The following is a 24,323-nucleotide window of genomic DNA, read 5'->3' on the forward strand; positions in this document are numbered from 1 at the left end:
AATGAAATGCCACTACAATTCTTAATTTCCATTTTTTATCACCTGCTCCTTGGGAGAGGCCTCTTGCTTCAAGGCAGTCTGATTTTCACGTTTCTTATTTCCTAAAAATTGTACAGTGTCATTAAGGTAGTTGTTCTGCCAGGAAACAACCTGTAAAGAGACATTTTTTTGTTTTATTGAAAATAGTTTTTTTTCTTTCATAATATATTATTCTGATTATGGTTTCCCCTCCTGTTCCCTCCCATGTGGATCCACACCCTTTCTGTCTCTCATTAGAAAACAAACAGGCTTCGAAGAGATAATAAATAAAAATAAAATATGATAGGATAAAACAAAAACTAACACATTGGAACTGGGCAACACAAAGAGAAGGAAAAAGCCCAAAAGAAGGCACAAGAAGCAGAGATCCACTTATTTGCACACTCAGGAGTCCCATAAAAACACTAATCTGGAAACTTTAACATATACACGACTCAAGCAGGCCCTGTGTATGCTGCCTTAGTCTTTGTTACAACTGCAATTATATAAGGTCAGTAATTTTCCTTCTTCAACTTCTAAGACAGTATATATGAACATACAATTGTAACCAACTAGAACTAGAGAAAATTCACAGTATAGATTTTTCTTAACAGTCTGGCTAGTAAGAAATAAAGTTCTCCTATTCTTTAAAAACTATACATTTGAATTCACAACAGATGAACTTCGAATGGCCAGAAGACACTTAAGGTCATGCTCAACCTCCTTAGCGATCAGGGAAATGCAAATCAAAACAACTTTGAGATACCATCTTACACCTGTCAGAATAGCTAAAGTCAAAAACACCAATGATAGCCTATGCTGGAGAGGATGTGGGGTGAGGGGAACACTCATCCATTGTTGGTGGGAATGCAAACTTGTGCAGCCACTGTGGAAATCAGTGTGGCGGTTTCTCAGGAAACTGGGAGTCAACCTCCCTCAGGACCCAGCAATTCCACTCTTGGGTATATACCCTAGAGATTCTCTAACATACTACAAAAGCATTTGTTCTACTATGTTCATAGCAGCACTATTTGTAATAGCCAGAACCTGGAAACAGCCTAGGTGTCCCTCAATAGAAGAATGGTTAAAAAAGGTGTGGAACATATACACATTAGAGTTTTACTCAGCGGTAAAAAACAATGACATCTTGAATTTTGCATGCAAATGGATGGAAATAGAAAACGCTTTACTGAGTGAGGTAAGCCAGACCCAAAAAGAGGAACACGGTATGTATTCACTCATAAGTGGATTCTAACCATAATTAAAGGTCTTTGAGCCTATTATTCGTGATCCTAGAGAAGCTAAATAAGAAGATGAACCTGATGAAGATTATTTAGCTATCCGCCAGGAGGTAGGAAATAGACAAGAGTCCCAGGTAACCTCGGGTGCATGGGGGCGTGGGTGGGAGGGTTGTTGGAAGGGGAGAGGGTTAGAGAGAAGGGAGTAGGGGAGGAATGGGGAAAGCTCGGTGGCCTGGGATGGGGGGGGAGGGAGGAAGGATGAATATGGGATCAGGGAAGAATATATTTCAACTAAGTCAGTCATTTTATGGTTTACAGGAGACTTGTTTATATATGGGATCCCAGGTCCAAGGAGAGATCCCCCAGATTGTTCTCTGGACTGAGGAGAGGGTGCCTGAACCGGCCTTGGCCCATAACCATACTGATGAAGACTTTGCTTATCACCATAGATCCTTCATCTGGCGAAGGACGGCGATACAGACGGAGACCCACATTGGAGCACCGGACTGTGCCCCCCAAGGTCCAAATGAGGAGCAGAAGGAGGAAGAACATGAAAAAGGAAATCAGGACTGCGAGGGATGCTATCACCCACTGATACAAGGGAACGGATCTAATGAGAGTTTACCAAGGCCAGTTGGATTGGGACTGAACGAGGACGTGATCTAACCAGATTCTCGGAATTTGGTCGGATTCTCTGAATGTGGCTGGCCCGAAGTCTTTCTGAAAAGCCATTGACTATGATACTGGGACTTGTTTCCTCTGCATGTACTGGACTTTGGGGATCCAGTCTGTTTGGATACTCACCTGCCTGGACCTGGAGGGAGGGGGGAGTAAGTTGAACTTCCCACAGGGCAGGAAACCCTGACTGCCCTAAGGGACGAAGAGGGAGGAGGAGAGGGAGTGGGGGGAGTGGGAGGGTGTTGGGAAGAGGGGCGGAAATGGAAACTTTTATAATTTAATAAAATTTACTCTCAAAAAAAACAAAACTATACATTTGTATAAAAGGAAAATTTTAATAAATGTTCAAAATATTCTTAAGAATTTAATAGAACTTAGAAAGAAACCTATTTGCTTTGTATACAAGTGTTACTGCTAGCTACATGATTTTCTTTTCATTTCCTTGTACAGTACAATATATCAATTAGATTTAACTTTTACTTTTCTTTTGTGTTTACTAAGGGATGAAGGTCTTTTTTTTCCTTTCAATAGTCCAACAAATCCTTCCTTCCTTTCTCTTTTTCTTTCCTCTTTCTCTCTCTCTCTCTCTCTTTAAGACAGAGTCTCACTATGTACCCCTGGCTGTTCTGGAACTTACTTTGTAGACCAGGCTGACCTCGATGGACATCCACCTACCTTTGCTTCCTGAGTGCTGGAATTAAAGATGTGGCAATAAATCCTTCCTCATACAAGAATGCTGTGGTTGTAGCATCTGGATGTATCACAAGTATCCCGTTTTCCTTTTATTTCCAGCGATCAAGCTCAGGCTGTCTGGGGGCACCAGAAACCTTCTTCATATACCTGTGCAGGTAACTGAAGTCTTCATTCTAAACAGCATCATTTGAGAAGCAAACACCTCCCTCCCATATCAAATCAACAAATGTTTGTTATGAGTCAAATACAAATACATGTTCTTGCCCATAGTTATAAACTAGAAGCCACTTCATCAGACTTACATTAGATACAAATACTATACTAGCATTTACTATTATTGATTAAATTTCAGATAACAACTAAGTTATCAGAGGATAAACAAGGCAGGATTCTGAGTATGAAACTAGCTTTGATTTACATAGGAAGCACTAGGCCAGAATGGTCTATAAGGCAAGACTCTGTCTCAGAAAAACAAACAAAAAGACTGAAAGAAAAAAATCTCTAACAGAAAAACATACAAGACTGACAGAAAAAAATCTCTAAAAGAAGGAGGTGAAGGCTCTTGCTCTTCTCTAACTGGGCTGCACTCTCTAACCTGACAGCTGCGGCTGCTCTTACCAAAAGAGCAAAGGAAATCAGAGAGCTATAGTCACCACAAAGGCAAACACCAATTCTTTTTTAGACAATTTATTTTTTGAAACAGAGTCTCACTCTGTAACTCAGCCAGGCTTAAAAATCATGCAATTCTCTTTCCTTGGCCTCCCAGGTGTTGGAATTACAGGTATGAGCCACTGGCCTGGCTAAGAGTCAATTCATACATATGAACTTCTAATACCGAGTCCAAGTGGAAGCTAACACATTAAGAGAATTTCATTACTGAGAACAGTGAGAAAACTTAAAAAATAGACAGTTTTATATGAGCTATGGTGATGAGAATATACAATTGATTTTTTTTGAAGTAGCAAACAAATGTAAATATTTTCCAAAATCAGTCATAAATAATACAAACCAAAAGGAATATATTTACAAAATGTCTTACTTCAACAAGTTACAATCAAGAAACAGGGTATCAAGCAACAATTAGCTAAGAGACTCTGCTAATTGTGTTAAGGCTATTATGCCCAGAGCAGCTTCTCTTGTTTGCTAGAAAGATGTCCTTCTGAGTCCTCCATGTGCACAAGGGGTCTGTGCAAGGAGCACCTGATACTTGTGGGTTCAGCTGAGTCACAAGTTTCTTGGCTTTCTTTTCCTCCTCCCTGGTTAGTTTTTTGTTTTGTTTTGTTTTAATTTTCTCTGTTGACTCCTTCCTCTTTTTCTCCTCCACTATCAGCTCCTTTCTCAGCTTCCTCTTCTTCATTGTCAGTTCCTTTCTCTCCTTCTTTGTCCTGAACACTGACGGCAACTGCTTTGTTATAGCCTTCCCGGTTCCGAGCAATTTCAATTGCAAAAAATTGAATCCTGGGTGCTGAAAGGTAAACAGAATTAATTGTCCTGGTCTTAGGTAATTATGTATACTGGCTAGAAACCCACAGACAAATCTTAACTCACATGAAAGCCATTCAAATATATAAGTGAAACAATTGCGGGGGTGGGGGTGGGGGGGCAGGGGAGGCAAGAAACTCACCAAAGATGGTGTTCTCTTCAGTGTAGCCCTGAGAACAATCAAGTCGCAACAAAGTACCATAGTTGTAGTCTTCCACAATACCTTCAAATTTTAAGCAGAATGGCCTCCACTTCTATACAGACAAAAAAAAGAAAAGACAAGACACCTTAGCTGATGAATCCAAGAGTCTAATGTACTCAAGTCAGGAAAGAAGTTTGATTCCCCAGTGAGAATAAAAGCCAGAGAGAAAGAGACTAGTACTGAGGTGACTGTCAGCTTCATGGTGAAAATTGTACATTTCAATGCTACATTATGCTTTCAGGCTGGTGTCTCCCTATATAACATTTTGATCAGGAAAAACAAACAACAAAAGCAACCACTTCAATCTTTTTACTACAAAATTAAAATGTTATTTCTAATGGATTTAATTAAAATGGATCTCTGTTTTGCTCTGAGCTGTTTATCAGGCAGCTCAAGTCAAAATGGTTATTCATCCTCACCAAAGTACCAATGAGACAAAGAGGACAGGGTTATACTTTTAGGTTATACATGTCCACTGAGTAGGGGCAAGTTCTCAAAGATCAGTGACAGCCTGTTAAGTTTAAATTCTTCATTAGTCAAGAGCCCATTTTAAGGAAAATGTTTTTCCTATTATAATATCATATTCTGTGTCAGTAAGAGATGATCACATAAGCAAGAAACACCACTTGTATGATATCCAGAACCTAAGATTAATGGAACAAATAGCCAGAGAATCAAAATATCTCCCTATCTTCCCTGTACCCTATTAACTATTCCATCATCTAATCTTGACAGCTAAATTTCCTGCTAAAATAAACTCATCCTTCCTTCTCACTGAAAGGAATAGGTAAATGGGGTATTTGAAGTGCCCAAGGAAAGAAAAAAAAATAGTTTCCATAAACACAAAAAATGCATAAGACAGAAAATAATTCATTCCATAATTGACTTCAGAATTATAAAATTCAGGCTCCTTATTGTAAGTCCCTTGAACAAATTTTGCGCTTACATAAAAACATACAATCAATATCACTGGCCAGATGTTAGGTAACACTTAAGATGATACTTGCCTCTTTAGCTGATTCTGATTTGAGTTCTTCTGGGTCCAATACATCTACTCTGAGCTTCTCAAAATTTTCACGGAACTCAGAGTAGATTTGGTCATCTACTTTGGTGAGTTTCAGGAACTGTGGGTCAACTGATGAAATCAGCTGCCAGAAAGTAAAATAAACATAAAGATGCTAGTCACTAATTACACTTCAACCCCTCCAGTGCCACACCATCAGGAAACAGTATGTTTCGCAGGACAGAAGATTACCTTAGGCAATATTAAAAGCCCAGGTCTTGCATGAAGTCATTAAAATGGTTTTAAGAGCCATAATAAAAAAATCTCTCTCTTTTTCTTCCTTTTACCAATTTGGCAACTGAATGAACCCTTTAGTCCTAGCATTGCCTGGCTCTCGTTCTGTGGATTGTTCATTCATTCAACATTTAAGTGCTTGCTATGCATGGTCCAGTCATCTTTTCTCCAGGTAGCAAACAACAGGGGTAGACAAACAGAACTTCTCATTATCAAATTCAATTCTACTCTTATTCCTTGGAGGTAAGATTTCTTTGTTAGTTAAAATAATCTTCAAAACTTACCAGTTTAGCCCTGGCCAGCAAGTGGCCCTGATCCTGTACCAGAAGTTCCATCCAGAGAGGTGAGTGTGTACCCAACCGGCTGGCCAGACACCCCGGGAAGGGAGCACAGGCAACCTCCAATCCCCTAAACTTTCTGGTCATTTAGAGGGGGCTTCTCTTCCCGGCTACTGCCTTTCTCTTCTTATCCCATCCCAGCTTGCCCCCAGGCACCCCTTCCCATCTGCAGGGTCATAGGATCCCACAACTCAGCCTGCTTTGGGGTTGAGGGTCTGGGGAATAGGTGGTAAGTGCAACTGCTGCAGGAGATTCTTTGTTTCACTGAGCCTGTGGTGCAGGAGAATTGTCTGTATTCTGTCAATCTGTTTATTCTGAATAAATGCTGATTGGTCAGGCAGGAAGTATAGGTGGGTCAACTAGACAGGAAGTAGAGGCGGGGCAATGAGAACAGGAGACTGCTAGGAAGGAGGAAGCCCATTCCCCCCATTCCTGCCCAGACCACCAAGAAGGAAGATGTAACCTGCCCGACTGAGAAAGGTACTGAGTCATGTGGCTAGCATAGATAAGAACAATGGGTTAATATGGGCTTCAAGAACTAATAAATAGCCTTAGCTAATGGGCCAATCAGTTTTGTAACTTATGGAGACCTCTGTGTGATTTTTCTTTGGGACTTGCCGGCTGTGGGGAACTGGGCAGGACAGAAACCCCAACAAGCCGGCTTTCATGTTACAAGCCTGCACACAGCAAGCCTGCCCTTTCGTCTGCGAGGTCTCTGGCCAAGAAGTGGCCCTGATCCTGTACCAGAAGATCCATCCGGAGGGCCTATTGCAGGGTGGAGAGGATCCGAGAGACAACACCAGTGCTGAGGGGACCTAAGAGAAGGCAGACCAAGAAAACCCCCCAAGTACACAGGTAGCCACAGCAAAGATCAGACCAAGCCGCCAAGACTCTCCTAACAGCATTTGAAAGAAGAGATGGGCAGGCACCAATGGAAGAATTCCTCCAACAATCTGAAAAGCAACACGATAACACCAGAATCCAGCGAACATACAACAGGAACATACAACAGACTTGAACACGCTAATCCAGAAGAACTAGAAGAAATTGACTTTAGACGTTACATGATGAAAATGTTAGAGACAATTAAACAGGATATGAAAAACTCCTTTAAAGAAATGGATGAGAAGACTAACAAAAAGTTTGAAGAAATGAATAAATCCCTCAAAGAAACCCAAGAAAACTAAGAAAAAGCAATTAAACAGGTAAGGGAAACAGTCCAAGACTTGAAAACTGAAATGGAGGCAATGAAGAAAACACAAACCGAGGGCTGGCTGGATATGGAAAATCTGGGTAAACGAACAGGAACGATAGAGACAAGTATAACCAACAGAATACAAGGGATGGAAGAAAGAATCTCAGATGCTGAAGACACTATAGAGAAAATAAACAAATTGATCAAAGAAAACAGCAAATTCAACAAATTCTCATCACAAAACATCCAGGAAATCTGGGACACCATAAAAAGACGAAACCTAAGAATAATAGGGGTAGAAGAATTACAGCTCAAAGGCCCAGAAATTATATTCAACAAAATGATAGAAGAAAACTTTCCCAACCTAAAGAAGGATATTTCTTTGAAGGTACAAGAAGCACACAGAACATCGAATAGACTGGGAAAAAAAAATCCCGTTGCCATATAACAATCAAAACACAAAACATACAGAATAAAGAAAGATATTAACAGCTGCAAAGGAAAAAGGTCAAGTAACTTATAAAGGTAAACCTATCAGAATTACACCTGACTTCTCTATGGAAACCATGAAGGCCAGAAGGTCTTGGATAGATGTGCTGCAGACACTAAGAGACCATGGATGCAAGCCCAGACTACTATACCCAGCCAAGCTTTCGTTCACCATCAATGGAGAAAACAAGATATTCCAGGATAAAAACAAATTTAAACAATACGTAGCCACAAATCCACCCTCACAGAAAGTAATAGAAGGAAAATCACAATCCAAGGAACCCAACAATGCCCACAATAACTCAGACATCTAACAACCCTCCACAAGCACAACTCAAAGAAGGGAAACACAAACTCTACCACCACCAAATAATAATAATAATAATAATAATAATAATAATAATAATAATAACAATCAGAGTTAACAACCACAGGTCATTAATATCACTTAATACGAATGGACTCAATTCACCTATAAAAAGGCACAGGTTAAGAGATGGAGATGGACACTTTATACTCATAACAGGGACAATTCATCAGGATGAAGTCTCAATCCTGAATATCTATGCCCCTAATATAAATGCACCCACATATGTAAAAGAAACATTACTAGAACTCAAGGCACACATCAAACCACACACACCAATAGTAGGAGACTTCAACACTCCTCTCTCACCAACGGACAGGTCAATCAGACAGAAAACTAACAGACAAATAAGAGGAACAAATGGAGGTAATGAATCAAATGGACTTAACAGATATCTATAGAACATTCCACCCAAATAGGAAAGAATATACCTTCTTCTCTGCAGCTCATGGAACCTTCTCGAAAATTGATCACATACTTGGTAACAAAGCAAACTTTCACAGATACAAAACAATTTTAGTAACCATCTATGTCTTATCGGATCACCATGGAATAAAGTTAGAATTTTCTTTAATTCTACCCCCAGAAAGCCTAGAAACTCATGGAAACTGAACAGTCAACTACTGACCCACCCCTGGGTCAGGGAAGAAATAAAGAAAGAAATCAAAGTCTTCGCTGAATTCAACAAAAATAAAGACATAACATACCCAAACCTATGGGACACTGTGAAAGCAGTGCTAAGAGGAAAGTTCATAGCTCTAAGTGCCCACATTTTTTTTTTTTAAAAAAAACAAAAACGGAGAAAGCTCACATTAGAGACTTAACAACACAGCTGAAAGCTCTAGAAAAAAAAGCAGACTCACCCAGGAGGAGTAGAAGACTGGAAATAATCAAACTGAGGGTTGAAATCAACAAAATAGAAACACAGAAAACAATCCAAAGAATCAACAAAACAAAGAGCTGGTTCTTTGAGAAAGTCAACAAGATTGACAAACCCCTATCCAAACTAATCAAAAGGCAGAGAGAGAACACGCAAATTAACAAGATCAGAAATGAAACGGAGGACATAACAACAGACACTGAGGAAATTCAGAGAATCATTAGGTCTTACTACAAAAGCCTATATGCCACAAAGTTGAAAAATGTAAAAGAAATGAACTTGTTTTTAGATAAATACCATATATCAAAATTAAATCAAGACCAGGTGAACAATTTAAATAAACATGTAAGCCATGAGGAAATAGAAGCAGTCATAAAAAACCTCCCAACCAAAAAAAGCCCAGGACCAGATGGTTTTAATGCAGAATTTTACCAGAACTTCCAAGAAGAGCTGATACCTATACTCCTGAATGTGTTTCACATAATAGAAACACAAGAGTCACTGCCAAACTCTTTTTATGAAGCTACAGTTACCCTGATACCAAAACCACATAAAGACACAACCAAGAAAGAGAATTACAGGCCAATCTCACTCATGAACATCGACGCGAAATACTCAATAAAATACTGGCAAACCGAATCCGAGAACACATTAGAAAAATTATCTATTATGATCAAGTAGGCTTCATCCCAGAGATGCAGGACTGGTTCAACATACAAAAATCTATCAATGTAATTCATCATATAAATAAACTGAAAGAAAAAACCATATGATCATTTCATTAGATGCTGAAAAAGCTTTTGACATAATTCAACACCCCTTTATGACAAAAGTCTTGAAGAGGCTAGGGATACAAGGATCATACCTAAATATAATAAAAGCAATATACAGCAAGTCAACAGCTAATATCAAATTAAATGGAGAGAAACTCAAAGTAATTCCACTAAAATCAGGAACAAGACAAGGCTGTCCACTCACCATATCTCTTCAACATAGTGGTTGAAGTTCTAACAATAGCAATAAGAAAACATAAAATGATCAAGAGGATTCAAATCGGAAAGTAAAGTCAAACTTTTGTTATTTGCAGATGATATGATAGTGTACATTATTGACCCCAAAACCTCTACCAAAGAACTCCTACAGTTGATAAATACCTTCAGTGATGTGGCAGGATACAAGATCAACTCAAAAAAATCAGTAGCCCTCCTGTACACAAAGAATAGAGAAGCATATAGGGAAATCAGAGAAACTTCACCTTTCATGATAGCCACAAATAACATAAAGTATCTTGGGGTAACTCTAACCAAGGAAGTGAAAGACCTATTTGACAAGAACTTTAAGGCTTTGAGGAAAAAAATTGAAGAGGATACCAGAAAATGAAAGGATCTCCCATGCTCTTGGATGGGTAGGATCAACATAGAAAAAATGGCAATTCTACCAAAGGCAATCTATAAATTCAACGCAATCCCCATCAAAATCCCAACAAAATTCTTCACAGACCTCGAGAGAACAATAATCAACTTTATATGGAAAAACAAAAAACCCAGGATGGACAAAACAATCCTATACAATAAAGGAACTTCTGGAGGCATTAGCATCCCTGACTTCAAACTCTATTACAGAGCTACAGTAATAAAAACAGCTTGGTATTGGCATAAAAACAGAGAAGTCGACCTATGGCATTGAGTTGAAGACCCGGATATTAACCCACAAACCTATGAACATTTGATTTTTGACAAAGGAGCTAAAAGTATACAAGAAAGAAAGCATCTTCAACAAATGGTGCTGGCATAACTGAATGTCAACCTGTAGAAGAATGAAAATAGATCCATATCTATCACCATGTACAAAACTCAAGTCCAAATGGATTAAAGACCTCAATATAAATCTGACCACACTGAACCTGATAGAAGAGAAAGTGGGAAGTAGACTGCAATACATGGGCACAGGAGACCACTTCCTACATATAACCCCAGTAGCACAGACAATAAGGGCAACATTGAATAAATGGGACTTCCTATAACTGAGAAGCTTCTGTAAAGCAAGGACACTGTCATTAAGACAAAAAGGCATCCTACTGAATGGGAGATCTACACCAACCCTGCATCAGACAAAGGTCTGATCTCCAAAATATATAAAGAACTCAAGAAACTAGACTTTAAAATTCTAATTAACCCAATTAAAAAACGGGGTACTGAACTGAACAGAGAATTCCCAAGAGAAGTTCAAATGGCCAAAAGACACTTAAGGTCATGTTCAACTTCCTTAGCAATCAGGGAAATACAAATCAAAATAGCTTTGAGATACCATCTTACACCTGTCAGAATGGCTAAAATCAAAAACACCAATGATAACCTATGCTGGAGAGGAAGTGGAGTGAGGGGAACACTCATCCATTTCTGGTGGGAATTCAAACTTTTGTAACAACTTTGGAAATCAGTGTGGCGGTTTCTCAGGCAATTCGGGATCAACCTACCCCAGGACCCAGCAATACCACTCTTGGGAATATACCCAAGAGATGACCAATCATACTACAAAAGCATTTGTTCAACTATGTTTAGAGCAGCATTATTTGTAATAGCCAGAACCTGGAAACAATCTAGGTGCCCCTTAATGGAAGAATGGATTAAGAAAAGTGTGGAATATATACACATTAGAGTACTACACAGTGGTAAAAAAACAATGACATCTTGAATTTTGCATGCAAATGGATGGAAATAGAAAACACTATCATGAGTAAGATAACCCAGACCCAAAAAGATGAATATGGTATGTACTCATTCATTAGTAGACTCTAGCCATAAACCAAGGACATTAAGCCTATATTTCACAAGCCTAGAGAAGCCAAATAACAAGGTGAACCCAACAAAAAACATATATAGATCCTTCTGGAAATTGGAAGCAAAGAAGATTGCAGGACAAAAGTTGGGAGCATGGGGGTGGGGGTGAGGTTGTAGGAAGGGGAGAGGGGAAGAGAGAAGGGAGAAGGGAAGGACTGGCAAGAGCTTGGAGGAGTGGGAGGGTGGTGATGGAGGAAGGGCAGATATAGGATCAGGGAAGAAGATATCTACATTAAGGGAGCCATTTTAGGGTTGGCAAGAGACTTGGCTCTAGAGGGTATCCCAGGTGTCCACGGGGATTTCCCCAGCTAGGTCCTTGGGCAGCAGAGGAGAGGGTGCCTGAACTGGCCTTGCCCCACTATCACACTGATGATTATCTTGAATATCACCATAGAATCTTCATCCGGCTATGAATGAAGATAGAGACAGAGACCCTCATCAGAGCAAGGTCAAGTTGAAAGGCAGAAGGAGGGAGAAGATGAGCAAGGAAGTCAGGACCGTGAGGGGTGAGTCCACCAACTGAGGTCTGTTCTAATGGGAGCTCACCAAATCCAGCTGGACCAGGCCTGAACGAGCATGTGATCAAACCAAACTCTCTGATTGTGGTTGACAATGGGGCTGACTGAGAAGCCATTGATAATGGTACTGGGACTTGTTTTTATGGCATGTTCTGGCTTTTTGGGACCCTAGTCTATATGGATGCATAACTTCCTAGGCCTGGATGTAGGGGGAGGGCCTTGGACTCCCATAGGGAAGGCTTCTCTGCCCTCTCTCAAGCAGGAAGGGGGAGGGAGGAGGGTGAGTGGGGGAGTGGGAGGGGATTGGGAGGAGGGAAGGAAGTGCAAATATTTGAATGGAAAAATAAAAAGAAAAAAAACTTAACAGTTTAAGTTGCTGAGAAGTATGATTAGCATAGCATCCATCATACACTAAAATTACACGTTGACTTCTGCTTAATGATGAAGACGACTCACTTTGTAATAGACTTCAGCATGCTGCATTGCTCGAATGGCCCAAGCCATCTCAATATCAGGCTGCAAAAGAGGAAGAACATCAGCTCAAAAATCTCTCAGTTCTAGCCAGGCAGTGGTGGCATGCCTTTAATCCCAGCACTCGGGAGGCAGAGGAAGATCTCTGTGAGTTCGAGGTCAGTCTGGTGTACAAGAGCTAGTTCCAGGACAGGCTCCAAGGCCACAGAGAAACCCAGTCTCCAAAAACCAAAACCAAACCAAATCAAAACAACAACAAAAAACCAAAAAACCCCCACTCTCTCAGTTCTGTAAAGGATAATATATTAAAGATGCTTTGCTAAATCTCAAGAGGTCTACAGAAAATGATGTTGCCGTCAAGGGATAAAAGCTGAACTAAAAGATTTGGCAATATAAACCTTTTGCTCTTATAATGACCAATACGGAATAATAAAAACAATGACCACTGGACATCTTTTCCCAGCAGCCAGCAAAAGTGGAAAATCAGGTGTGACTTAAATAATTATTAAAGTTACATTAATATACCCACCTATGTGTCTCAGAGTTGTTTAGAGGACAAAAATACACATGAAACTGTTTCACTTTAATCAGTGTAGCATGTTATACTCATCATTTGTGTTTATCAGGTAGCTATTTTCCACTCTGTAAAACCCCAGAAGAAATGATGCAGCCAGATTATAAATAAGTCTGACCAAGTACCCACTAGCTAGCTGTTCCATCGGACTCTCCTTTTCCAACCCACCTGTTGTCTCCTTCATGAGGTCAGAAACATCCATCTGCATATGCACCTCTCCAACTTAGGGAAAATAGTGTTTCTACTTACAAATCCATATCTTCTGTCCACTTACACTTTGAGGGTCCAGTTCAAGTTACATTTCCCTGATGGAATCTACTGCCTCCATCCTTGCCTGGGCCACCCATCTAGTACATATTACATTCTGATTTGGGTGGTATTACTATTCCGGCTGTTTTTTTTTTTTCCTTCTTGTCTCTCAACACACAGCATGTCATGTATAAGGATCCAAATGAAGCACACCACAAACCAGTGCAACTTTGCTACACAATGGGATCATTTAAGGCCCTTTAAAAACTGCCAAGTTGTGAGTTCGAGGCCAGCCTGGTCTACAAAAGCTAGTTCCAGGACATGCTCTAAAACTACAGCGAAACACTGTATCGAAAAAAAAAAAACTTACCAAGTATTTGCTCTCTACCCCCAGACATTCTGTATTCTGATTTGACTTGGTGTGGGTTGTAATCTAGGCATGTGGGGTGTTTAGACACCCCCCCCCCCGGTGTTTCTAAATCATAGAAAAGTTAGGGATGACGTGGGGAGGTCTGAAGACGACAACAGGAAAGGGACTTAGAATTCATTGCAGCGGCATTCAGACATTCTGAGATAGCTGCGAGGGCGGGAAGAGTGGGCAAGTCATACTCACGTCATTGCCATAGGACTCGGCTGGGAGGGAAAGAGCATGGGCCACGGACACCACTTCCCCACAAACCTGAGAAAGAAAAGCAGGACTGGGTGAGCGAACCCAGGCCTAGATCGCACACCATTCAATCTCTACATGGGTATTTACCGAGCCCCAGAACAGCATCTTACCGGCTCTTCGCTTTCGCTTGCAGCATCCATGTTACAACCGGGTAACTGCAGCTTCACCTTTCCGGAAGTGGTTTGCTGTGCTCGCTGCTTTAACAGTTGATTGAGAATAGTAGGGCGGAAACGGAGACCGGTTTTTCCGTCTGCGTCTGCGTGCGTCCTCCCTTACCAAAGGAAGCCTCCCGCAGGCGCCAAAGTGTCACGTTATTGCTTAACAACGCTAGTCCTCTATCCGAGGTGATAGAGGAATTCGATAAGTCAATTGGGGAATATATGTTGTATGAAAGATATTTGTTACATAAATTGTGATGCTGTTTTTAAGTCCTGTGTGTTCTCAGCAGAAAGTTCAATTCACACTGCATTGCAGCGCGCGCGTGCGCGCGCACGCACGCACATACAGGCACGCACGCACGCACACACGCAAATCGGGGAACAGTAAGCCCCTTACAAGCCCCATATGGTATCAGAGGCTGGATTGTGCAATTTGGGATGAAGGAAAAGACTTTGCTACCTACTTTGGAAGAACGAGCTAGAGTGAGGTAACCACGAGGTGAGCATTATCCTATACTGCAGGAGGATACCTGAGCTGAGTCATGATTGGCGCTTAGCCAAGCAGGTCGGAAAGACTTGAAGCAGAGGGAATGGCATGGGCAAAAGTATTACTGAAAAAGCATAAGACCTTGCAAAGAACCATCTAGCTGGAGCAGAGTGCAGACCGGATCTTTGTGTGGTGAATTTTAAAGACATGAGATTTTTTTAAATCAGGTTTTTGTTTGTTTGTCTGTTTTTGTCTTTGGTTTTGTTTCTTTTGAGACTTTGCCTCTCACTTCCAGAGTGGCTGAACCAGTTTGGAATCCTATCAGCAGTGAACAAAGAGTTCCCATTCCCACATCCTCACCAGCATTTATTGTCAGTTTTCTTGATCTTAGCTATTCTAATTGTGGTAATGTGGAATCTCAAAGTTGTTTTAATTGGCATTTCCCTAATTGCTAAAATGATGAACATGTTTAAAGATAATTCTTAGCCATTTTTTATCTCTTCTTTTGAGAATTCTCAATTGAGAGCTACAGCTGCCCCCCCCCCCCCGAGCCCTTTTTTAACTGGATCATTGGATTTCTTGATTCTTTTTTCCCTTCATATATTCTGTATACTCTAACAAATGACTAACTGCCAAAGATTCCTCCCACTCTGTGGGTTTCCTATTCACTAGCTTATTGTTCTTTGAGCCCTACAGAAGTATTTTAGTTTTATGAGGTCTTATTTGTTAATTGTCTTAATTCCTAACGGAATGAAGACCTGGTCAGAAAGTCTCTTCATACACCTTTATCTTGTGGGGTACCACCTATGTTTTCTCCTAGCAGTTACAGCACTTCATATTTCACATTGAGTTCTTTGATCCATTTCATGTTGATTTGAGTTCAGGGTAATGCATATGGGTCTAACTTCCATCTTCTACACGTCGACATCCAGTTCTCATACCACCATTTGTTGAAGAAGCTGTTTCTTCAGTGTGTATTTTTGGCGTCTCTGTCAAATATCAGATGGCTGTAAAATTACATGCACTCATGTTTGGGACTTCTATTTTGTTCTACTGATTTACTAGTCTGCTTTTATTCCATTACTATGCTACTATTATTATTGCCATTACTGTGCTGTTTTTATTATTATTACTGTAGTACTGAAATCTTACCACATTATATTCACTTCCTGGTATATTTCTAAAGGACTCAATGTCCTGTTTTACAGATATTTGCTCAGCTATATTCATCACGTTCATCATAATAACTAGGAAATAGAGGCAACCTAAATGTTCTTCAACTGATGAAAGATAATGAAAATGTGGTATATAAACACAATGCAATTCTATGTCAGGTGTAAAGAAAAAATTGCAAGTAAATGAATGAAACTAGAAAATATTATACTGAATGGGAGTAATCCAGACCCAGAAAGACAAGTGCTGCATATTCTCTGCATATTTGTGGATCCTACTTCTGCATCTTAAGATGTTAGTGTATAACCTGAAGTTCTCACAGGAACCAGGGGTAGAAGGAGCTATAGAAAACAGGAGCATAGGATGAATTGGGAAATTGGAAAACTAAGGGTAGTTTATCTGGCGGGAAGGAGGGCACTCCAGAAGGAGAGGGAGGAAAGAGGGATAAAGGACATTACAGATGAAAAAAAAAGGCCATACATAAACACTAAGTGTATGTGTGTATATGTAATTTAAATGAAAATGTAAATGAAGTTACATCTTTTGTGGCAATAATGCTTCCCCAAAGCTATAGACTACCTAACAAAACCCCCAGTGTCAGGCATGGGCTGCCTTCCTTCAAGTTGTTGATTGGGGGAGTTCAAGAGACTCCCAAAAAAATAAAATGATGTGGAAAGTTAACTTGAAGACAAAATTAAAAGCAGACCAGCTTGAAAGTGGTCGGCGATGGAAAGAAAACACCGGCAGTTGAGATAAAGTTTGAGAATGAGTAACACCTTCTGGACCAATTTGATACGAAGAATAAAAGAGAATCAGGATCCTAATATGAACCCCAGGCTTTAGAACAAAATGTGGAGGGATATATTAGTTAAAGACACAAGAGGAAGAATGAGTGTCATTTGATGAACTGAATTGAAATAGCTTATTGGACTCATATAGAATCCACAAGGCAGAGAGAGTCCTGAGCAGAGATAAAAATCTGATAGCTAGCAGCCATTGTTTAATTGTGCTTTCACAAGGAAAATGTTAAGATTGTAAAAGGCACAAAATAGAGACAGGGCAAGGACATAAGCATCTATGAACAGGCAGAAAAACAAAGACTAAACAGAAAAAGAGTTGTCACTGAGACATCAGCAAAGTATAAGGCAGAGTCTCACAGAAGTCAAGGGATCAGAGAACTTCCAGAAATAAGTGGTGAACAAAGGCCAATACCCTGAGTATACTGAGACTAGAAATGTGGAGAGGTAATTGAAATCAGATGGTAGTGGCCTAAAGCAGGCAGGAGAGACAAAGACGACAGTACCAATAGAAAGTTCTGAGAAGCTGCAAATAGAAAGAGCTATCAGGTCTAGGAACTCTGAGTTGTGGTAAAGGACAAATAACTTAAAATTGTATTTTTTTTTACCATTCATAAGTAAATAATTCAAGTGGTACATGTATTCATGTTTTTCTGTAGCAGATCTCCAGCAATTACTTATGTCGCAAAACTAAAAATTCCATGTTCACTAAACAATACATTCCTATTTCCCCTTCTTCCAAGTTCCTGAAATCAGCATTTAGTTTCTCTGAATTTGACTGTTTAGATGCTCCATATAGGTCAGCTCATGCAGTTTTTCTGTTTCGTGACTGGCTTTTTTCACGTGACCTAAAGACTAACAGGATTTCTTTTGATTTTAAAGCTGAGTGATAGTCCATTGTATGTAAGTAGCATGACTTCTTTTCCATGGAGAAGCACTTGGGTTACCTTCACCTTTTGACTACTGTGAACATGTGTATGTAAATACCACCTTGAAATCCTGCCTTCAGTTATATTCCTGAACAGTATGTTTACTCATGTGCTTAATGGATTATATTTTTAAGTGTTTTTGTTTATTTGCAGAATCTGTGGAACCTTAAAAATTATTATTTTCAGTTTGGAGAACCTATACTATTTTCTTAGAAATTGGTCTTACGCAAAAGACGATTGGTGGGGGAGTAGGTGAATCTCCACACAAACAGCAGAAGTAGAGGTGTTGCCTCCAGGGGCCACTTGTTCTCTTATACAAAGTACCAGGGTACAGCTGAGAGGAAGATGTACTAAGTCTGACCTTAGGAAAACTGCTTTTTTGCCTGGCGGTGGTCCACACACCTTTAATTCAAGCATTTGGGAGGCAGAGGCAGGCAGATCTTTGTGAGTTCGAGGCCAGCCTGGTCTACAAGAGCTAGTTCCAGGACAGGCTCCAAAGCTACAGAGAAACCCTGTCTCACAAAAAAAGAAAGAAAAGAAAGAAAGAAAGAAAGAAAGAAAGAAAGAAAGAAAGAAAGAAAGAAAACTGCTTTGGGGGGCTGGAGAGATGCCTCAGAGGTTAAGAGCACTTAACTGCTCTTCCAGAGGTCCTGAGTTCAATTTCCAGCAATCACATGGTGGCTCACAGCCATCTTTAATGAGATCTGGCCTGCAGCATACATTCAGATAGAACACTGTATATGTAATAAAAAAAAATCTTAAAAAAGAAAGAAAAAAAAAAAAACCCTGCTTTTGTAAGTGTTGACTAGCCAGTCACAGGAGTAGAAGAACCAATTTAAGAAGCAGATGGAGGGTTTGCAAGGAACAGCTAAACTAAGCGTTCATGAGTTCATGTGCTACCCAGAGATCTGGATGTAGGGTGGATTGTCCATGTGGATGTTGAATGTTGGCCAATGTAGAAGTCAATAGACAAGAGTAATGTGGCAGAGTAGACTGAAGCTGATTGCCAAATGGCTACATTACAAGCAAACTCAAGAGACTCAACGGGCCTTTTATTTCATGAAGCAACTTAGGTAATTTGTTTTGTTTAATGTTTTAAGTAGATATGTTGCTTTAAATTTTTAAATTAAAAATGTTATGTGAAAAGTATATTGGACTTATTTTTAATATTTTAAAATAACTGTTTACTATTCAACTGTTTGCAGACAGATATTTGCATTGACCAGTACATAGATCTTAACAATATTGAGTAAGGCTACTTCTTCCAACTTAAAACTGCAAGAGACAAGACTATCACCTAGAGTTTTCTTCTCTAGGAAACTAGCCCAGATGGAGTTATTATAATAATTTTCACTATGCCTATTTTTTCTGACTCAAAGTAGCTATTCAAACATTGGAGAGAAGAAAGGATTAGAAGTAAATGGAGTTCACAAGGGGTCAATGAACTTCAAGGAAGACGTTCTGAATTAACGCTCAATGCCTGACGAACAGCACTGTACTGATGTCCACTGACAGCTGGAAAGGAGGGTCTCAACGGTAAGATTGGAAAAAATGCTATGGATCAAAATTCTAATCCTAAGAACAATAGGAAAGTATCAGGCAACAAGAGGACAGTAACATTCTTTCCTGCACACCAGACATGCTTTCTGAAACCAAAAATATCTTAGATAAACTTCAAGAAACAAAATACCAAGAAACAGAAAACTCAGAGAAATCCAAAAATCTAGAAAGATTCATCCCGTGATGAGGAAAGCGGATAGAAATGGAAATCACCATGTTATGGGAAATAGGCCAAAGAAAGACAAATATTACATTTTCTCACATCTGAAGAATCTAGATTTAAATATGTTTCTGTATGTGGTCATAGAAAAGAAAAGGGGACACAGACATGAAAAAGAGATCTTGGGGAGAAAGAGTGGTACAACATCTGTGACAGGAAGTCAGAAAGGGGGCTATGTGGAAGAGGAAGGGGATTAGCAAAAGGGGAGTACCATGAAGCAAATGGATGAGGAAGGCTGAAGCATGTATGAAAATGCCATGAAAATTGGCACACTAACTTCAAGAGCTGATTTTAAAAACCTATATATTTATCCTTTAAACAGGTGGTTCTCAACCTGTGAATTTCATCACCCATAGGAGTCGCATGTCATATATCATGTATATGATATTTACATTGTGATTCATAATAGTAGCAAAATTATAACTGTGAAGTAGCAATGAAATAATTTTATGATTGGGGTCACCACAACATGAGGTACTGTCTTAAAGGGTTACAACATTAGGAAGGTTGAGAACCGCTGCTCTAAACCATCTCTTGAAATATATATATATATTTTATATATATATATAAAAGGAGTCAATAAATGCAATAGCTTCATTTTCTTGTGAAAGCACATTTTTCAACAATTTTCATGGATTTTTCATTTTGAAACTTTGTTTTAAACAGCATCCTACATACCCCAACCAGGTTCCACTTAGTTTTTGCTGCTTCTGTGCTGCATTTTGTGAATTCCACATATAACTTAAATAAGAGTGTTTAGCTGGGCGGTGGTGGTGCACGCCTTTAATCCCAGCACTCTGGAGGCAGAGGCAGAGGGGTCTCTGGGAGTTCGAGGCCAGCCTGGTCTACAGACCTAGTTCCAGGACAGACTCCAAAGCTACACAGAGAAATCCTGTTTTGAAAAAAAAAAAATGAGAGAGAGAGAGAGAGAGAGAGAGAGAGTGTGTGTGTGTGTGTGTGTTTGGCTTTCTGTTATATCGACTTTTTAAACAATGTAAAATAGTATTAATCATTGACATAACTGAGCTTCAAGTCAAACTCAATTATTTTTTAATCATATCACAAAGCACACAAACTTAACTCAATAAAAGCCAATTAAAGTTGGCATAAAGATGTACACAATCAGTAATAACAGTAATAGTTCTTCCTTTTAATAGCTTTATTTCCATGTCATCATAAGATCTATCCATATTTTAAAAATTAAAAAGGTACAGTCACCTTGATTTCACATAACTAATTTTGGCTTTTTCTGTTCCATAAGGTTTTCTGTTGATCACTTCAGCAGATACTTAAAATAAAATTTACTATATAATCTTAAATGATGATGACCTAATAGTAGCAAACAGTTGTTAAAATCTGATGGTAACTATTGGTGCTTATATTCTGGTCATATTCTTCATTTCAGAAGTGTTTTGATTGCCCAGTGCACGAAAAATGAAAAGGGGATTGTTTTCCTATGAAAGGACATTTTTAGTGGAATAAAGGTTTGAAGCTAAAGATCGACACCAAAATTATGTTCAATAATCTTTGTTTTTGCAAGAGTGAATCTGATATTTTGCCATTATTTTTGGAAGCCCATGGTTTGTGTGTATATATATCAAGTCTCTAGTCATTACTTATTATTTGGGAATGGTTTTGTGGGTGACTATAGGTTGATCTGGAATCTGAGAAAGAGTTTTTGGGTCTCTTCAATTGGTACCAATAGTGACAAATCAACTTGAAGAAAAATTATATTCTTGGAAACATTTCTAAGTTGTGAGAAATGATTCTCACTTCATAATAAGAATACTGAAGATTCAAAGTAGCAAAAGTGAGGCAGTTTTTCAATATTGCAAAGTAAGGCATCAACCTAGACTGGTAGGTTGCCTGAGTGTAGAGTACAGTTAGTTTATACACTCTAAAACATGACCCTTCTTTGAAAAATCAGGAGGGCACAATCTTACACATCAAGGTGTTATCTTCCCTGTGTCTTTCTCTCAATAAACTGTGCATGCATTCATCTCTATGTTTTACATCCTACATATTTTAAAGTTTATCAGACACATGACTTTGCAGGCAAACTTGGCTGTTAATAATTTTTATTCAACATTTTTCATTTTGGTTAGTGAGGGTATCTAATTTGAGTTTGGGTGGGAGAAATAGCTAGACTAGTAGAAATAAACAGGGTTCTCATGATTTCATTTGTAGCTAGACGTAAGCTGGCTCAAAGTATCTTTGAAGAGTTATCCATCAGATGTTATTTCTAACAATAAGAACATTATTAATCAATGTGCTATTAGCCTGATTCAAATTTTTACTAACTTTCCAACATTTGTATCAAGAATAGCTGAAATTTGAAAATCAACTTGTATCTTGAAAAACAAATTTCTCTTAAATATGTTTCTTCGAACTCCATAGGAAACTTACTGTAGAAAGAAATCCAGTGTGCCCCATAAAGGAGATACCGTGAGGTCTTTTTCATAGACAGACACATGAAGTAGATGGTGCACCAGGTCACTGACATCCTAAGTGTTCCAGAGAAGAGATGGATCTTGGATTTAGCTAGAGATGAAAATATGCACTGTGTGACTGTGTGAGATTTTGAGACCTTGTAAATAGAAAAGCAAATATTACCATTGTATTTTCTCGAGCCATTGATACCATGGTGGAATGTTCTATCACACCATTTCTGACCACAGCTTTGTTTTTTTTTTTTTTCATTTTTTTCTTCTCTCTGGTTATGAGAACAAATTTCAAGGGCAATCATGTCTACTTTGCTTTTCATAGTCCAATATCTAAGAACTCCATAGTAACTGTGCCCCAAACAATGTCTACATGGCAGGTGTGAGCCTTGATTCCTGCTGAATAACTGCTGACCCTGGTATCACTAATTTATACCAGATAGGGTTTCAGGCCTTTCTATATGAGCTGAATTTCCATTACTTTTTGAAAACTATGTATAAAGATTTTTTATTAATGTGTTTTGTGGAATAGAATATTTGTTTAACTATGTAAAGATGTGTTGTATTTGATTGTGTTGCAGGATAATTGTTTAGCTCTGTAAAGATGGATTGCATTTGTTTTTGCTGCATTTGTTTAATTATGTAAAAATTATATGTTGCTGTTTTGCTTTGCCTGCTTAAGGCACCTGATTGTTCTAATAAAAAGCTGGATGGCCAATATCTAGGCAGAGAAGTGATAGGCAGGGATAGTGGCAGAGACAAAAGGGGAGCTAGCCAGTCAGACTCAGAGGAAGCAGGAAAGCAGGATGGACAGTATGTAGATGAGGTAAATGGCCTTCAGGGCAACACACAGATGAATGGAAATGGGTTAATTTAAGTTAAAATAAAAAAAGCTAGGTAGAAACAAGTCTAAGCTAAGGCTGAGCATTCATAATTAAGAATAAGTCTCTGTGTCATGATTTGGTGCTGGCAGTGCTGCTACAAATGTGTATGTATTTGTGTGTGTTTGCATGTACATGTGGTTGCCCATGGAGGCCAGAAGCCTCAGATACTCTGAAGTTGAAGTTATAGGAAGTTGTCATCTGCGAGATGTGGATGCTGGAAACACAAATTCAGGTCCTCTGCAAGAGCAGCAATCACTCTTAACCACTGAGCCATCTCTCCAGTCCCACTGTTTGATTGTGTATCATGTACTGTAATGTAATCATCATTTTCCATGGCTGGAAAATAATGAGTATTATATGATTGCTGGTTTCAGAGTCCAATTTATAGGCATTCAGTTAAATTTGCTTATTATGTTTCTCAAATCCTCTGAATTTATTTATTGGCTGTCTTAGGGTTTCTATTGATGTGCTAAGAAACCTGTTTTCTTCAACACAGTCTATTTCTGAAGGAAGTTAGGGCAGAAACTCAAGGAAAGAACCTAGAGGTGGGAAGTGAAGCAAAAGCAAGTTAAACTTACTGGTTTGCTCCCTAAGGTTGGCTCAGTCTGCTTTCCTATGCCACCCAGGATCACATGCCCAGAGATGGTACTGCCCCCAGTGAGTTGAACCCTCCCACATCAATCAATCAAGAAAATGCCCTACAGATTTGTCTCTAAGCCAAACTTTGGAGAGCCATATTCTTAGCTGAAAATCCCTTTCCCAGATGACTGTAGCTTTTGTCAAGTTTACAGAAAACTAACATGGCTATTTGATGTGTTGTCTCCACAGTATCTCTCAACATAGTACTGTTGTCCAGCCTGCCTCCTTCCTGCAGGCTCCCTGCCATCAAGCACAGCTAGCTTTTCCAATGTGTGAGGTGGTAAGTTCCTGATCAAATAATACACTTCTGAGCTTCCCATATGGACTTCATTGCTGGCCTTCTAAGGGGCCCACAATCCCTGTAGGCATTTTGGTCATTGCTCATGAGGGTGACAAAATGCTCGCTCACTGTGAATAAACATGGGCCTGCCTAAGGTCGGACCAGACCTCTAATTCTTTCTGCTTTCTGTCTCTCTACCGATGCCTTTTAATAATCCAACATGAGGTAAAAAAAATTAATTCCAACAGGCCAGCCAGAAACTCCAGCCACTGGTTTTTTAGTACCCAGTGAACATATTTGCTTTTCAGGAAGGAAAACGCAGAAATCAACATCAAACTCATAATTCCAACATGTGGTAAACTAAATCTTTGAATTAGATTCCTAATTATGCTATTTTTAAAGTATCATATATATCTATATAATTATATGTATAATTATGTATATCATATACACACACATACACTTCTAAAATGAGAACAAAACTACCCATCTTGTAGTAACTACTCAGGCAGTTAGCTAACCTAGGAGGCCCGCTCAATATATGGCAGTTAGC

At 39.2% G+C, this 24,323-nt stretch overlaps 2 protein-coding genes across 3 annotated transcripts in view; one reads left to right on the top strand and one right to left on the bottom strand.

Moving 5' to 3' along the window:
* Window positions 1–3,772: 3,772 nt before the first annotated feature.
* Pbdc1 (polysaccharide biosynthesis domain containing 1) lies at window positions 3,773–14,645 on the bottom strand. Of its 2 annotated transcripts, XM_048418025.3 has the most exons (6): window positions 14,313–14,639; window positions 14,146–14,211; window positions 12,695–12,754; window positions 5,322–5,462; window positions 4,255–4,366; window positions 3,773–4,095 (listed from the first exon to the last, which is right to left on the bottom strand). In XM_048418025.3, exons 1-6 carry the CDS (start codon window positions 14,340–14,342, stop codon window positions 3,914–3,916), a joined length of 591 nt encoding a protein of 196 aa, XP_048273982.1. In that variant the 5' UTR covers window positions 14,343–14,639; the 3' UTR covers window positions 3,773–3,913. The 2 variants fall into 2 exon arrangements, with proteins under 2 accessions (XP_048273982.1, XP_085540842.1); XM_085684716.2 differs by lacking the exon at window positions 12,695–12,754 and having other exon boundaries at window positions 14,313–14,645.
* A 54-nt stretch (window positions 14,646–14,699) lies between these two features.
* LOC125389466 (uncharacterized) overlaps window positions 14,700–24,323 on the top strand; it is a 29,269-nt gene continuing 19,645 nt past the window's right edge. Inside the window, exons 1-3 of the mRNA XM_087902902.1 lie at window positions 14,700–14,859; window positions 19,129–19,282; window positions 23,680–23,770. The gene's annotated coding sequence lies outside the window, so the exon portion shown is untranslated. The remainder of the gene's footprint in view (window positions 14,860–19,128; window positions 19,283–23,679; window positions 23,771–24,323) is intronic.

The sequence above is a fragment of the Myodes glareolus genome, chromosome X, assembly GCF_982192425.1.
Source record: "Myodes glareolus chromosome X, mMyoGla1.1, whole genome shotgun sequence".
Taxonomy (NCBI): Eukaryota; Metazoa; Chordata; class Mammalia; order Rodentia; family Cricetidae; genus Myodes; species Myodes glareolus.

Bases quoted from the DNA above. Each gene is read 5' to 3' on its own strand.
- Pbdc1 (XM_048418025.3), bottom strand. From the start codon at position 14,342: ATGGATGCTGCAAGCGAAAGCGAAGAGCCG. The intron at 12,755-14,145 runs GTGAGTATGACT...CCTCTTTTGCAG, and splicing joins CCGAGTCCTATGGCAATGAC to CCTGATATTGAGATGGCTTG. The intron at 5,463-12,694 runs GTGAGTCGTCTT...ACTTTCTGGCAG, and splicing joins ATGCTGAAGTCTATTACAAA to CTGATTTCATCAGTTGACCC.